Here is a 17,196-nt window from a genome sequence, read left to right on the forward strand (position 1 = left end):
AAAAATTTAAAGATACAAAGTTCTCCTCCCCCTTACCTTAAAGTTGTTTATCTTTCTTTCTTCTTATCTTTCTTTCTCACTTTATTTTGGGTACGAAAGAATATTTTTACGAAAGAATATTTTTACCTTAAGAATTTATAAAAAAATTAGATAAGGCCATGATAGGATTTGAACCCAGCACCAAGCACTTGAAGTCCCTAAGCACAAGGAATGAAACCACTGAACTATTTTATTTTATATGTCTATAATATCATGTAAATTTATAATAAGTTATTTTTCATAAATAATATTTATAATATAATTAAATAGCACACACACGCATATATAAGCCTAGAATATTATTTTATCATTTTTAATTATAAAATCCTTTTAATAATCCCATAAATATTTAAAATACATAATAATCATTTATTAAAATTTCTAAAATATTTTATACAAAAGAACCCTTTTTATTAATTAATAACTATAGGAAAATAATTTTCATAAATATAATAATTAACCATTATATAAAATTTGGGATGTTACAGCATGAAATACTCAATTCATGAAATCGGGCTCAAAACTTGCCTATTAATTTAAATATCATTTTATTTAAAATTCAACAACCTCGAAACAAATAATAGAACAGGAATCATCACCACATGAAAATCGAGAATTTAAAACAATGATAAAGCTACATCACTAGGCACACAACAGCAAGCAAATAAAAATTTGAAGAAAGGTTTAATTGGTCAGAATATTTGGTCGTTGGTTCAACCCGAGTTTCCACCGATTTATTAAAAATAACATAGATGGAGTATATGAATAGAAAAATGGAAAGAAAAAGAAGAATGCACCCTATACCTAAAAAGCAATATAGGCAATTTGTTTAGTTTTGCTATAACTCATTTATAATTAAACCTTATAAATAAACAATCAAAAGAATTATAAGGTAAATAGAATTTTCATATTGTTTTACACTATTTTTTTATTTTATTTTTATCTTACGTAAAGTTGTCGATGTGAGTAATGTTCTACTTGTTCTACCAAGAATTTGAGTCTAGTTGAGTTGATAAATTCAATAAGAATGTAGGTTTTTGTTACAACGCAAATACGAATTAGATTTTTTGACAATGCAAATCCCATTACTAGTTGTCAATTTTTTGGTCATTAAAATGATGTCACGTATTTGTGAATTTTATGCTTTTCTATTGGATATTTTTTTATATTTGATTAACTTCAATACCTTTCGTGTCTCAACAATAATAAACTCTTAAACATGATTTGGTATGATAGATGCTTCAATTCAATATTATACCAACCGTTCTTTCATAGTTAAGTTCTTAAAAAGTTTTTTTTTTAAAAAAGGTATTGTTATTCTAGCATAATTTCCACAATAATAAAAAGAAAGGAAAAATAAAGTGAAAAAAATGAGATAAGTAATGTATTGAAGGAAACATAGTGAGAAAAAAAAGTGTTGTAAAAAATTTAGACATCGTGAATGAAAACAGAATTAATCAAAGGTTAAAACCAACTTACCACCACTGTTTTCATTTTAATAATTAGTTGTGTTGGTATTGATAATCAATAAAATAAATAAATAAATAACTCCTCTTTTAAGGTTTATATTATGACTACTTACTTGAATCAAATTTTATAGATATGATAAGTCAGATTCTTAAAACTAACAATTAAGAATTAATCTGCATTTATAAGATATAATTTTTGCTGATCAAGTATTATTCACAAATTGAAAATAAACTTGGCAATTAAAAAAAGAGAACTTCATTTTATTAAAATTAAATACATAGTTAGAGATCCAGAAAAAAAAATAAAAAAAAAATCAAATATGAAATCCGCAAGTAGATGTAGAATTTTCTTTCGTTTAAAATGATAAATAAGAGGAGATAGGGAAGGATTTGATTGTATGATTAAGTTGGACGATGAAGTGGGTTTGTTGGCATCGAAAGCGCATGAGAGGATCTTGGTCGTGGCTGTGGTCGGACATTCCAGAGCGTGCAGAAGGATATGTCACCAGAGAGAGGGAGAAGGGACACTTCCTCATTCTCCCTTTAGACAAACCAAACCCTTCCTCATTCTCCCTCTCAAATCCAAAATTCTTCTCTTCTCCACACACTAGCACTAGTGTTGCCTTAAAATGGGAGCATTGGGAAGGAACAGAGCTTGGAAGCTGAAGGTGTTTGAAATAGGAATTTGGTACTTCGACAATAAGAGAGAGAGAGAAAAAAAAAAAACTGAAATGGATTTTTTTCAGTATAACAAAAATTTAGAGAAATTAAGTAAGAATCATGTTAACAGTCTACCAATAAAGAAAAAATGGTTTAAATTCTTAGAAGTGTGATGTGTCACGTGGGACACATAAACAGTGAAATTGAGTTCTTTGATTGGAGAGGCCCTACTGAGCTCTCTAAATGTTTATAAATTTAGTGCACGAATTAAGGAGAAAATTATGCAAGATGTTGTTTGCTGCAATGTCTCGTCTCAAAAAGGTAAATTTCATATCCACAATTAACAAAAAGTTCATTTACTTTTATTTTTGTTTTTTAATTACAAATTTGTTATTTCCTGTTTTCAAATATTTGTAAAGGAAAATAGAGAGAGGGAGGTTGGGAGAGAAAGAGAGAGAAGTATTTTTAGTGTTTCCTGGACAAATCTTTAAAAACAAGAAACAATGAAAATAAGGTGACAACTTTGAAATTAAAAAATAAAAATAGAAGTAAACGGCCCAATTTTTTCTCCTATTATTGGCAATATTAACGTCAAGGCAGATTAAATTGCACAAAAATGTAAACTATATTGCCAGAATTTAAAGGAAAAAGAAAATTAATACATCATCCAGCTGGTGGTACCTGCAATCAGTCTCATGTAAAATTACAATCATGAAAGATTGATCCAAAAAAGCAGCAATTTTGGAAGATTCTCAAAGGGAAGAAAATGAGGAGGAGCCTTTCCTTGAAAAATGTAGCATTAGAAAGTAGAAGCAATCAAGGCTCGGAATTGCTCATGAAATTAAATGTCAGCTTGACCACATCACAAACGCGTAAGATATGGACTTGCATTAACCCGTCCCCATCAAAATGAACGGTAATCAACACCACCAGCAAACAGGGTTCTTCATTTAACCACTAATCTCGTTATCCATTTTCATCCTCTTTGAACTCTGTATCCCTGACACGGCGTTACCCCGTGGCTGATATGATGCGTCATGCTGGTATGAACAGTTAGCTCCATTCCGACATCCTCTAGAGCTGTTGAAAAAGATACAAGGCTTCATTATCTTTGGTTTTGATCCTTTCGCTCTTTGATTGTATGTTGTCTCATAGTTTGTTGCTGCTGGCTGATGAACCTGGCGTTTACTGGAGTATGGAAGAGTTTCTTGTTTATCTCCTCCATGTTGCTGAATTAAGCTCTTATAGTAGTTTACATCTTTTGGAGCAGGGACCTCTGCAGGCGAAGAAACAACAGATGAACTCACTGCAGGCCTAGCAGGCCATGGGGTAGAAACAGTTGTCACCTGACCTCCAGTTGGAGGAGGAGCATATGAAGAAGTTGCTGAATAAACAACCGATGAAGGTGTAGCAGTTTCTCCTTGATTCATAGGAATAGGAGGATTTGAAAAACTCACTGACGACGACCCCACATTATGTACATATTGGGAATTATTAGTAGCTCCATAATCTCTAACCAACTTCTCAATCACTTCCGGATTGTTGAGAATATTACTAAGTAATTCATGATCAATCAATTTTCCTTGCTCATTGCTCTTCACAATGTTGGTCAGAGCAACAGATGCAGCAGCTACATCAGATGCCAGACCATGAGCCAACTGCGTACTTGTAGCAGAGTTTGAATCTTTAAACATACCAGGAGGTAATTCAAGAGACTGTGAAACACCAAATGGTTCCAAGGAATCCAATAACGCTCCTGCAGCTGCATCTTCATCTTCAATTGCCGTTATTGGTATCAAAGGAGTTTGACTATCATCTATGTAATGGGAATCTTCAACGTCCACTGAAACGGAAGGGCTGAATGCAGGGAAAAAATAATTTTTAGATAACAAAAGCATGGAAACCAAGAAAAATTATAGTACAAGGCAAAGAGAAGACACGAACTTCGGAGGAATGGAAGATATGCGAGGATAAATAGCTTCAAGTACTCTCATCTCCCTTTGACGTTGATCCTCTACCTCTTTGCTTTCTTCCCCGGACACCACTTGCCATGTGGGATTTAAACCAATCTGGGACAATCAAAAAATTGACTAAGAAACAAGCAATATTAAAGACAAACTCGTTCATTTCACAACCTTTATTCTCTTACTTTTTTCTACCAATTTTGAAATATAGATAATACTGAAAAAATTGCTTTACATAGAACAAAAACAAGATTACCTTTGGAGGATTAGTCCACCTAATAACTGGTATTTGTGATGGAATAATCTCGAACTGACTTGAAGCATGAGTTCCCTCAAATCCAGGAGGCAGAATGTCATCAGAACCTGCTTCGCCAGGATGCAACAGCAATGATGTCTTTGCTTGGAGGTGATCTTGAGAATTTAAACCAACCTGTGAAGGGGATTCCTCCGATAAGAATAGCCTAACCTGTTTAGTGAAAAAGTATTAGTCTTTAGCCTTATAGCTCTCTTCTAACATTTATTCATAAACAATATTTAAGCAGAATATTCTTCAATGACTAATTATTGATTCATCTACTTAAAACCTCAAGTAGCTGCATGGTAATTATGAATAATACACAAAAACTTGAAGAACAAAGGAAATCATCTTATCCCTGAAGGGGATATATATAGTAATCCAGCATGAGCTTATTGAGTACAAAATACACAAAAATCATATACCACCCGGAATATAATAACAATGAAGATATTTTGCATAAAATGAATATACATATTCAGACTGACATAAGGATCACTTTCATTTGTCACATACAAAAAAATAACATTACTTGGTATAGTACACAATCAAGCAATTTGCAACAGATTTCATCCAATTATAATCTTTGATGATAGAATGTTAACTGTTGACACTAAAAGCCAACACAATTAGCTAAAATATTCTGATAAAATAAATTGATCTCATAGAATTCAGACTGATTGCAATCATATCACAAGCACATTTTCATTCAAACTTTTACACGCAATCAGAATCAATGACTTAAAAATTGCTCAATCTGACATTCATAGGTTTCATCTAATCTGTACCTAAAAGGCCAAGAAACCAATATCTTCTATTCCTTAATATATTTTTTTTAAAAAAATCACAGCCTAGTGTAGCAATCAAAGCAAAACTGCATCCACAATCTCACCATTCTAGATGGAAAAACTATTTAATTAAAACAGAATTTACAATCTCGCCCAGCTACTAGGCAAGATACTGATGCCTGTCATCAAAACTGGACATATAGAAAAAGATCTGCCAACAAGTAGTGAGTCTGACTCTTTTCTAATGACCTGTGTGCACAGAAACTTGGGGGTAAACACCAAATTAAGATCCCTGATAAGAAAATATAACAGATTCTTATATCCAAATGGCAAGCAGTTTCAATTTTCATAACATATCCGATTAGATCCTGCCACCTCCACCTCTTCATCTCAGATTCAGACAACAAAGACCTCATACAACTTATATACAGTCACACTCTGAAAGGTGTTATCTGAGTAAATATGCTGTCCAACCAAGAATTTTTGTCACCTTTTCCTCCCATACTTCTGCATGCACCAGCAGTACATGTCATCTCCAAAAATTATCACTATGACTTGGCCCTCCCATGTTGGAAGTGGCTGAGGTCTTGCCTTTAGCCTCCTTTCAAACAAAAGGAACAAAATTTTAGAGTGGAAGACAACAAAGACTTCTAAGCTGCAGAACTTTACGATTCAGATTGGACAACAACAAAAACCCTTGGTAAATAGTAATAGCAATGAAATAACAAAAAGTCTCCTACTTTTTTAACACTTCACAGACCCATGGACACCCATGTGACCACACATAATGTATGAGCAACAAAATAAATTTGTATAAAAGAAAAAGCAAGGGTGACAAAAGAAATTTAATACCCACATATCTACACACTAAATTATTTCAAATAATGTCTGGAGACATAATATGCAAGAGCAGTAACACATACAATTACACATATACTGAAACCATTAAACAATTTAAGATCTAATCCAATTAAGGAAAATTTTCCTTTCCCAGAAGCATTTGGAAAGCAGAAAGACATTACTAGATTGAATAGAGGACAGGACAATAGGAACATCCAGAAAAGCAGAGCTACTGATGCCCTACAATCTACAAAAAGAAAATGTACAATATTAAAAAAAAAAAAAAAAAAAGATTGACCGAGTAGCTGATAAAGAGAATTCATTCTCCTTAATAAATTGTTTTTCATACAAGTAGGAATTACACAGGTACTAACTCTAAGTTACTGAAATTCTTTTCCCTGCATATAAAGTCTTCCATGTAACTTTGCATTAAATTTAAAATTGCAGAAGCTATTACTGGCTTTTTCTAATCATACAACAAACCGCAACTCCACAGCACAATGCCCATGCTTTGATGAAAGTGAACCAAAACATTCAATCAGTACTATCACACAAAACAGTTTCTTCTTTAAAATAATACATACAGTTCACAAATCAGATTTAATCATCAAACCCCAGGAATTTGTAGTTATCTTGGTGCATGAAATTTTGACAGTAGAGATATAACATCATATTCCTGTCAGAAAATCTTAGTAAATACATTTTGCTAATTTCATTATCACCTTCTTCACGACCTTTATTAGAGCTCTTTATGCAAAAGTATTTGGTAATTAATTTCTCTTGTATGTCATTCTCCTATAGGCTACAAGATTGCAGATTGCAGCCATGATCAAAGCTGGACTTGCCATAATCTCATATCAACAATTCAGAATACAAGCCAAGACACATCGGCCACATGATCGTTTCTGTATTGACTGATGACCTTACCAGTACCTTCAAATGAATGAAGAAGCGAGACAGAATTGACCCTATCAGGAGTTTCAAATGCCACGAGAAAACAATCGCCCAGAGCACTATTGCCAAATAAGTTGTGTTAGTTCCTCTGTACTTAAGAACAACACCTTTCTTTTCTCTTCTTCTTCAACCATTTACAGCCTATTTTATAGGAATATTAATCTATGGCCAGTTAAGTTTCATTGAAATCAAGTTCGGAAGAAAGTCCGCCAGAATTTACAATTTCAATTAGGGCGATTCCTTCCCCTGTCAGAACTACACTGCGACTTTGAAAGTTAAAACTCTCAATTCACAGGAAGAAGACAGAAAGATCGATCCGATTGTAATTCATTTGCAAATGATCGTTCTGGAACTGACTGATGACCTTACTTCAAAGGAATGATGAAATTTTAATATTCAGCGAAATGAATTTCACGTAGTTCCTTTACATTTTGGAAGAAAAACCTTTGTTTTTCTTCTTCTTCTTCTTCGATAATTAAAGACCTATTTAATATATGATCACTTAAGTTTGATTGAAAACAAGTTAGAAGTGTGGAGGGCTTAGAATTTGAATTAGGGCTACTAGAGTGCATCTGGGCAAAACCCTCGATTGAAGAAAGAGAAGAAGACAGAGTAAATAAACAAGTAGGGTTGGAGTATTGGATGGATGGATTTGGGATTGGGCAAGGCAACTGAAAGATAATTTTACCTGACAAAGATCTAAATCGGAGGCCCATGAAACTCTTTTGGATTTTTGCAATCGGCGCATATTTAGAGAATGAATCGGGTTTAGGTCTTCAAAATGTGAGAGAAGGAAAAGATTGAAGAGAGAGTGAACCCTAATCAGAGGGAGCTATTTATAAGGTTCACCGTCACCCACACGCTCACGCACTCACTCCCTCTCCTCTCTATCGCAACGCAACGCAACCACTTCTTCGCTCTTCACATGCTTCGCTGTTTCCCAGGTTGCCCTTTTCATTCATAAAGCGCTCAACCCAAAATTATCATCACACAGCTTGCAATTCCACCCAAAATTATCGTCACACATTTTTTTTCTTAATATATTATTTACTATATATTATCCGTCTATATATAAATTAATTAAAGATTCTCTCTTCACTTTTTTTTCTTCTAAACTATCCCATCACATCATGTTATATTATACTAACATAAAAAAGCATTTGTATATTTTTTAAAAAATAAAATAAAAGTGATAAGTTAAAAATAAAAGAGTGAACAATTTTTAGGTAATTTTTGAAATTAAAAAACAAAACTAAATAAAAATGGCAGAGAAAAAAAGTGTAATTTGAAAAGTAATTATAAGAATAAAATTATCAAAAAGATATATACAAGAAATAAAGTAATTTATTATAATTCAATAAGTCTTTATACTTTACAACTCAGAATTCTGAACAATAAAAAACATAAATTTATTTATCTAGAATTATTATGCGGACAGTTTCTAAATATGCATGCATATATATATATATATATATATATATATATATATATATATATATGTGTGTGTGTGTGTGTGTGTGTGTATGTATCCCTCAATGAGACTACAGCTATAAACTATACAATTATAAATTATAAATCATAGGTTGTCAGGCATGTAACTAATCTATACAAGCTATAACAAGTAGTCTCCAATAAAAGAAGCGTCATCTCCATATGACACTCCAACAACAAAACCTCTGACCTAATCCTACTTTGCTCTCATATAAATATTATCATTGTAATCCAACAACAAGAAAATGTAAGGATAAACTTAATATACAAAAAACAAGTAATATATATATATATATATATATATATATATATATATATATATATAATGTATCACTTCATCAGATCAACATTGCACAATATATCAACAATACAAATCTCCAACACTATATGTGAACAACATAGTAACATAACCCTTTCAACTGAACAACATGTCAACACAACACAACTAAGCAGCACAACAACTTAATGCATTATCATGTATTTCAATTAAGATATCTCTTACAACACAAGTAAACAGTCTAAGTGATTTGTCCTTATTAAACCAATTTAATAATGCAATCTTTTAGGCTTGCTAGATCAACAACAAATTTGGATATCAATCCACAACACAACATGATTTCTCGGATTTCATCACTTAAACTAGGAAAGTCAAATATTTCTGTCAAGGATAGAACAACTTGGATGTGAATCTACCATGGTCTTAGTATACATAATTAGGTCTAATATGAAATTAGTTCATCAACTACCCTCCAAATATTGCATTTTATCTAGTACTTAGTTAGAGATTTTAGCTTTCGACCTTGTACCTTACTCAATTAGTCACTTCTAAGTATAACTCAACCTTGTCCCTATATAGAATCAACTAAGGATCTAAAGTAGACTCAACATTCCACTTTAAGAGACAACTATAATCAATAAAGGTTTTTCAACAATTGGTCTCTCAAAGTATCACAACACCATATCATCACAATAAGATATTCATCTTTTAAAACAACATCCCTCCTCTAATTCTAAGTTAACAACACAATACAACTACATGCATTAAGCATTCACAACACAACTTCATTGAACATTATACATTTTATCATCATACAACTCTACTACAAATCAACTTTCAACTTACTCCTCTAGTTCTAATTCAATGAAGAAAAAAACCCTATAAGAACTCGTCGTACGACAACTTCAACCACTAATTCCCAACTCCTTAACTTAAAATCTCAACTCAGCTAGCACAACACTACTTTAGGAGAAGGATTGAGACGCTCCTTTGATGTCAGAAGAAGAAAATAACTCTTTTAGCTTTGGAGCCTATTTCTCTAAAATTCTAAGAAATGTACTTATGAAATTCAAGTCTTCAAAGAACCTTATATACTTCTCCCAAACTTGGTTGATTTTAACCTCAACACAAAACGACCTCAAACAACTAAACTCTTACAAATACCTTTAATCCTTAGAGTTATAAGACATCAAAACAATACATCATCTTAAATCGATTAAATATTGGAATTTAAAATAAATAAACAACTCACAACATAGTGATAGAAGTGAGTAGAAGAAGTGATGAACAAGCTTCTCCTAAGCTACTTCTAAGCTCGGATCCTTCTTCAATGGAGATAACTCAAGTAGATGACGCCTTTAGGAGGAAGAACACACGCGGAAATAGTAGAGGGAAGCATCCAAGCTCAAGCAATCAAAGGATTGCACACTTCAAAGGAAAGGAAATTAGGTTTTCCTAAGGATTTTGAAGGCATTCTCTTTGGTTTTCTCTCTTGGAATTTCGGTGACTCTTGAGGGAATTAGCTGAAGAATGATTTCAGAAATTCTCATATATTCAAAAGTGCATTACAAGGTGAGTAATGATACATATATAGGAGGGAAAATTAGGTTAACTTGGGCGGCACCTAGGTAAACCTAGTTGGCGCCAAGTTTGAATTTCAAATTTGAATTTGAAATTCAAACTTTGGCCAACTCATATGCTCACACGGATGCTACCCTCATCTAAGTGTCATTTAGGAGTGATTTGAAGTGAATTTGGAGCTCACATGGCCGGAACCACTCCATGCCATCCATGTGACTCAAATTCAAATCAAATTACTTCTAAATGATGCATAAATGAAACCTATTTCTCCTATTAATGTATTCTATCTATAAACCTAATCTATTGACCGAAATACATTGGTCTAATGAATACAATGAATAGGAAAAATTACAAGAAGAAGAATGAGCCTAATATTGGGTATCAAAAGCCCAAAGCCCAAGAAGCCCAAAATTAAGCCCAAGACACCTAAACCCTAATCTATGGTCAAAATACAAGACCAACATCAAAGTAAATTCCTATACTAAGAAAATACAATTAAACATGGTGTTCAATCAATCAAAACCCAAGTGAGAAGCACCCTAGGCCCACCAAGCCTATTGGGCCCACTAAGCTCTGAAGCAGTCAAATCTTCAAGTAACCTCCTGGCCATAGCTCTAGTGGTTGGGCCTTTAGCCCATGCTCTTCCATCATTCCCTCCCTCTTGAGAAGGATTCGTCCTCGAATCTGAAGAGTCTTCCTCATCATCACTAGCACCTATAAAAGGTTTAAGATCACAAACATTAAAAGTGGTGCTGACTCCATAATTAGAGGGTAAATCAAGCCTATAAGCGTTATCATTGATACGCTGTAAGACCTGAAAGGGACCATCTCCTCTAGGACTGAGTTTGGACTTTCTTTGATTTGGAAAACGTTCTTTTCTTAAGTGAAGCCAAACCCAATCACCTTCCTCGAAGATCATAGACTTCTTGCCTTTATTCCCTTGTTTTGCATATTTCTCATTTTGATTTTGAATATGAGTTTTAATCCTTTCATGAAGTTTCTTGACAAAATCAGCCTTTGAAGCCCCTTCCTTATGAATGAAATGTTCAACATTAGGAAGAGGTATCAAGTCTAAAGGAGTTAAAGGATTAAACCCATACACAGCCTCAAAAGGAGAAATATTAGTAGTTTTGTGAACTACCCTATTGTAGGCAAATTCAATGTGGGGCAAAAACTCATCCCAAGATTTGTGATTTCCCTTTAGGACTGCCCTAAGCATAGTAGACAGAGATCTATTCACTACCTCAGTTTGGCCATCTGTTTGAGGATGACAAGTAGTTGAAAAGAGGAGTTTGGTTCCTAGTCTTGACCATAAGACACGCCAAAAGTGGCTTAGGAACTTTGTATCTCTATCTGAAACTATAGTCCTAAGAAGCCCATGTAGTTTAACCACATCTCTAAAGAAAAGTTTTGCAATGTTGCTTGCATCATCTACTTTGTGGCAAGGAATAAAATGAGCCATTTTACTGAATGGCTTTGATTTTCTCGGGGTCCACTTGAACCCCATTTTTGCTTACAATGAACCCTAGGAAAACCACATGATCCACACAAAAAGTACATTTTTCAAGATTTGAAAATAATTGGTTTTCCCTAAGGATCATCATAACTTCTCTAAGATGTCCTAAGTGATCATCTTTAGAACTACTATAGATTAATATATCATCAAAATAAACAACAACAAATTTTCCTATACACTCTCTCAAGACATGATTCATAAGCCTCATAAATGTACTTGGTGCATTAGTTAAACCAAAAGGCATAACTAGCCACTCATACAATCCAAATTTGGTCTTAAAAGCAGTTTTCCACTCATCACCATTTTTAATTCTTATTTGGTGATAACCACTTTTAAGATCAATTTTAGAAAATATAGAAGCACCATGTAATTCATCAAGCATATCATCAAGTCTAGGGATTGGGTGCCTGTACTTGATTGTGATATTGTTAATAGCCCTACAATCACAACACATTCTCCATTTTCCATCTTTCTTAGGCACTAACAATACAGGCACAGCACAGGGACTCAAACTCTTTTGTACCCACCCCTTATTCAATAATTCATGGACTTGATTCTCTATCTCCTTAGTTTCTTGAGGATTTGTCCTATAGGCTGGTCTATTGGGTAGACTAGCCCCAGGCACAAAATCAATTTGATGTTCTATACCCCTAAAAGGAGGAAGGCCTTTTGGACCTTCACTAGGGAATATATCATCAAATTCTTTTAATAAATGAGAAACTTGAGGAGGTAAAGAACTAAGTTCAATGCTTAAATTATGACACTGAAGCACACTTCTACAAAGAAGAAGGTAAGAAGGTTTTTCAACAATAAGGGTTTGTTTTAATGTTTCTTGTTGAATTCCTTCTAATGAAAGAGATTTCTCTTCCTTCTTCTTTGAAGCTTTATGCTTCTTTTCTTCTTTGTTCTTTTTTTTTTAACCAAGTTTTTTTTTCTTCTTCTCTTTTCATTTTCATTTGTACTTGATCCTCTATTACTTGTGAAGGAGACAAAGGATGAAGTACAAACTTTTTTTCTTTATGAGTGAAAGTAATTTCATTGGTAAGGCCATTGTGCATGGTTTTCTTGTCAAATTGTCAAGGCCTTCCCAACAAAATATGGCAAGCCTCCATTGGAACTATGTCACAAACCACTTGATCTTCATAGTTACCAATAGAAAACTTGACTTTCACTTGTTTTTCAACATTGATATCCCCATCTTCATTAATCCAATGAAGTTGATAAGGTTTCGGATGGGGAATAGGAGTTAATCCAAGCTTCTCTACCAACCTTGTGCTACAACAATTGCAACAAGACCCACTATTCACAATGAGAGAACAAGCATTATCCAAAATTTTACACCTTGTGTGAAAAATATTCTCTCTTTGTGAAAGATGAGACTCATGAGGTTGGCTTCCTAGAAGTCTTCTAATCATTAGAAGTTGACCATCACAAGGATATGCATTTTCAATTGGATGGTCTTCCTCACTTGATTCACTATCACTTGAAGTATTAGAACTAGTCTCATCAACACTACTATAAACATCTTGCCCTCTTAAAATCATGACTTTTTTTGTTGGGCATTGAGAAGCTATGTGGCCTCTCCCAAGACATTTAAAGCATTTGATGTCACTAGTCTTACTACTAGAAGTGACAACATTTTTATTTTTCTCTTTTTCATTTTCAAGACCCTTGCCAAATTTCTTAGAGGCATCATATTGACCCTCCTTCTTGTAATCATTCTTAACATAAGAGCTAGATTGAGTTTTGCCTTTAAAAGAGCTTTTTCTCAAATTTTGTTGTTCCACCCTTATACAAAGTTGGACCAAATCATCAAGGTCCCTATAAGGGAGTAACTCAACTCTATCTCTTATATCAAAATTAAGACCACTTAGAAATCTAGCAATGGTCAATCTTTCTTCCTCTCTTATCCCAGCTCTCATGAGATATAACTCCATTTTTTGTCTATACTCCTCAACACTCATACTCTTTTGTTGGAGTCTTTGGAGCTTATCCATAAGCTCCCTACTATAATAAGAAGGTATGTGCCTTCTTCTCATAGCACTCCTCAACTCATTCCAATAAGTGATGGGAGGATCATTGTGAAGTCTTCTCTCTCTTTCCAAGGATGTCCACCAATACATGGCTTGTCCTTGAAAAGCTAGGGTGGCTAGAGGAACTTTTCTGTACTCACCTACTTGATGACAAGTGAAAATTTGCTCCACTTTCATCTCCCAATCCAAGTAGGTGTCCACATTATCTTTTCCATGAAAGTAAGGGAGATCAATCCTTGATTCCCTCACTTTGTGTTCTTTAATGACTCTCCTAGGTGTGGGTTGATAGTAAGCATCCATTTGTATACTACCATCATTATCTTGACTTTGAGAATCATTGGAGCTCTTGGTTGAGCTCCTAGAAGAACCTTTTGGACTTTTATTTTTATTCAATCTTTTCAAAAGTTTTTCTTCTCGTTGCTTAATCTTTTGAATCTCTTGTTCTAAAGCCATGATTTGTACTTCCTTTTCAAGTTTTTCTTTTTGTTTTTGAAGTATTTCATCATGCTTCCAAAGTTTTAGTGCCTCAACCTCCTTGACAATTCTTTTAAAACTTTTAGGAGATTCAAAGTCACTACTACTTTGAGAATGTTGACTCATGATTAAGCAATAAGATTTTATATGCTATGTAAAAAGTTATAAAATGTTTTTGGTATTTTCTAGGAATGAAAATAACACTTGGAAGTCTAAGTGTACAAGTTGCACTATCAAGGGAGGTGAGCTACAAAGAGCCACTTAATAACCAAGCCTTTTCAAGTGGAAATCACTAAACTCCTTTGTGGTACTTCCAATTCCCCAAAACTTTTCACAAAAATTTTGAATGCTTTTTCACAATTGGTTTATTTTGAAAGCTAAGCTAAACGTGAACAATTAAGAACTACACAATTCTAGACGTTTCAAGGCAGCAAAATTAAAGCACTTAAAAGACAAAGAACTTAAAGGAAGCAAGATAAGTAACTAGTCGGGTTCCCTAAGTGGAAGCTTGAAACATATGAAATTTCCAAGCCACTTCCACTAGTACTACACGTGAGTAGGCTACCAAGAAGTTAGATATACCTGACCAGCTTCTTAATACTCCCTCCAAGCTTTACAAATTGATTTAAAATACAAGAGTTTTGGCAAAAATGTAAACTAGTCTAGGAAAGCAATAAAGTGGCGGCTTTAGCAACCAACTAGTGACGGATTGATGTGCAAATTTTCCAACACTTAATCAAGTGTTTAATCCACCACTAATCCTTCAATATGATGCTACTGGACCTGCAAAAGAAACACAACAAAGAGGTTAATGGTGGCTGCCTCACAAGGTGAAAGGAATGGTCACTCAAGTGAAGGAAGTTTAGGAGAAGTTTTGGTCACTAAATTAGGTCAAATTTTTAGGTCTTAGTGTCCAAACTTTTCCTACTCTTTGTTGAGCAATGCTTGATCCTTGAGCAAGGATTTGAGGCCACTTCCAGCACAGGGAAATTATTGAAAGAAAACTAGACAAGCAATAGAAGCACAATTTGAAAGGCTTATACCAAAAGTTAAGAGTAATATGTATATATGACAAGACTCAAAGAGGTTCAACAAGTAAAACTGGAAAATAAGACTCCAAAAAAAGCTAGCACTCAGTTAGGAATGTTCCTAGATAGGTACTATAGTAGATGAACAAAACAAAAAAAATTTGAAAGCAATTGGATAAGTATAGCAAAAGTAGTAGTCAAAACAATAACAAGGAATCAAGTAGGTTTTTCAGCTTGTACACCTCTCGTCTTTTTCCTTTTAAATTGCTTTCTCTATTTTTTTTTATTCTTTCTTTTTCCAGTTTCAAGTTAAGAGTCCAGAGAGTATATTTCCCTTTTGTTTCAAATTTTTCTATGATTCCAAGCTATAGAAACCGAGACTACAAGTTAGCCAAAAATTAGGTCAAAATTCAAGTAAACTTGAAAAACTAGTGCACTAGTCTTTAGGTTTTGATTTGGATTCCTTTTTGCACTCTTTTCTTTTGAACTTTAGGTATTTAGGCTCTGTTTTAAACTCTGTTTTTCAGCCTCTTAATCACTTTTTTTTTAAAATTTGAATCCACAAGAAGAAGTGCACTAGAAGTACTTGAAATTTTGAATCACAAAATTTTGTTATAAGATTTTCAATGGAAAGTGATTTGAAAACTTAAGTACACAAAGAAAACCTAACTCTAAAGAAACTTGCTAGGACTAATAGAAAATCATGAACACAATAAGGTAAAAGAAAAAGCACATATAGGTAGGCACATTAGAAGTATGACCGAATCAATGTAGACACAAAATTCAAAATAACACTAGGTTAAACATGCTATTCTAGGAATTTGCAACATGTAAGGGTTAAACATAAACTTCTAAGACAAAACATAGATTCAAAACCAAAATCTAAATGCAATGCATGAGGTCCAATCACGGACACATACAAGGAATGGAGAGACTCAAAATAAACTCAAAATAAGCACAAGCAAATAGTTCCTAAAACATTGATTGTGGAAGAAAATCAAGAACAATCAACCATGGATCTATGAACACAAAATATGAATTAAAACATATAGATCCGAAGAGAAACTCAAACAAGACAAGGAGAAATACAAGAACACAAGCACGGACACAAAAACAAGATGAAGAACTTATCTCCTTGAAGACCTTGCTCTGATACCAAAATTGATAGAAGTGAGTAGAAGAAGTGATGAACAAGCTTCTCCTAAGCTACTTCTAAGCTCGGATCCTTCTTCAATGGAGATAACTCAAGTAGATGACGCCTTTAGGAGGAAGAACACACGCGGAAATAGTAGAGGGAAGCATCCAAGCTCAAGCAATCAAAGGATTGCACACTTCAAAGGAAAGGAAATTAGGTTTTCCTAAGGATTTTGAAGGCATTCTCTTTGGTTTTCTCTCTTGGAATTTCGGTGACTCTTGAGGGAATTAGCTGAAGAATGATTTCAGAAATTCTCATATATTCAAAAGTGCATTACAAGGTGAGTAATGATACATATATAGGAGGGAAAATTAGGTTAACTTGGGCGGCACCTAGGTAAACCTAGTTGGCGCCAAGTTTGAATTTCAAATTTGAATTTGAAATTCAAACTTTGGCCAACTCATATGCTCACACGGATGCTACCCTCATCTAAGTGTCATTTAGGAGTGATTTGAAGTGAATTTGGAGCTCACATGGCCGGAACCACTCCATGCCATCCATGTGACTCAAATTCAAATCAAATTACTTCTAAATGATGCATAAATGAAACCTATTTCTCCTATTAATGTATTCTATCTATAAACCTAATCTA

At 33.8% G+C, this 17,196-nt stretch overlaps 1 protein-coding gene across 2 annotated transcripts; it reads right to left on the reverse strand.

Annotated features, from left to right (window-relative positions):
* Positions 1–2,774: 2,774 nt before the first annotated feature.
* Positions 2,775–8,024, reverse strand: LOC109792994 (Zinc finger C-x8-C-x5-C-x3-H type family protein). 2 transcript variants are annotated; one of them, XM_083073954.1, is made up of 5 exons: positions 7,698–8,024; positions 6,989–7,068; positions 4,389–4,598; positions 4,113–4,237; positions 2,775–4,025 (listed from the first exon to the last, which is right to left on the reverse strand). In XM_083073954.1, exons 1-5 carry the CDS (start codon positions 7,723–7,725, stop codon positions 3,119–3,121), a joined length of 1,350 nt encoding a protein of 449 aa, XP_082930080.1. In that variant the 5' UTR covers positions 7,726–8,024; the 3' UTR covers positions 2,775–3,118. The 2 variants fall into 2 exon arrangements, with proteins under 2 accessions (XP_082930080.1, XP_020208045.1); XM_020352456.3 differs by lacking the exon at positions 6,989–7,068 and having other exon boundaries at positions 7,698–8,022.
* Positions 8,025–17,196: the final 9,172 nt, after the last annotated feature.

Source organism: Cajanus cajan, chromosome 4, assembly GCF_000230855.2.
Source record: "Cajanus cajan strain Asha chromosome 4, NIPB_CcT2T_4, whole genome shotgun sequence".
Lineage (NCBI taxonomy): Eukaryota > Viridiplantae > Streptophyta > Magnoliopsida > Fabales > Fabaceae > Cajanus > Cajanus cajan.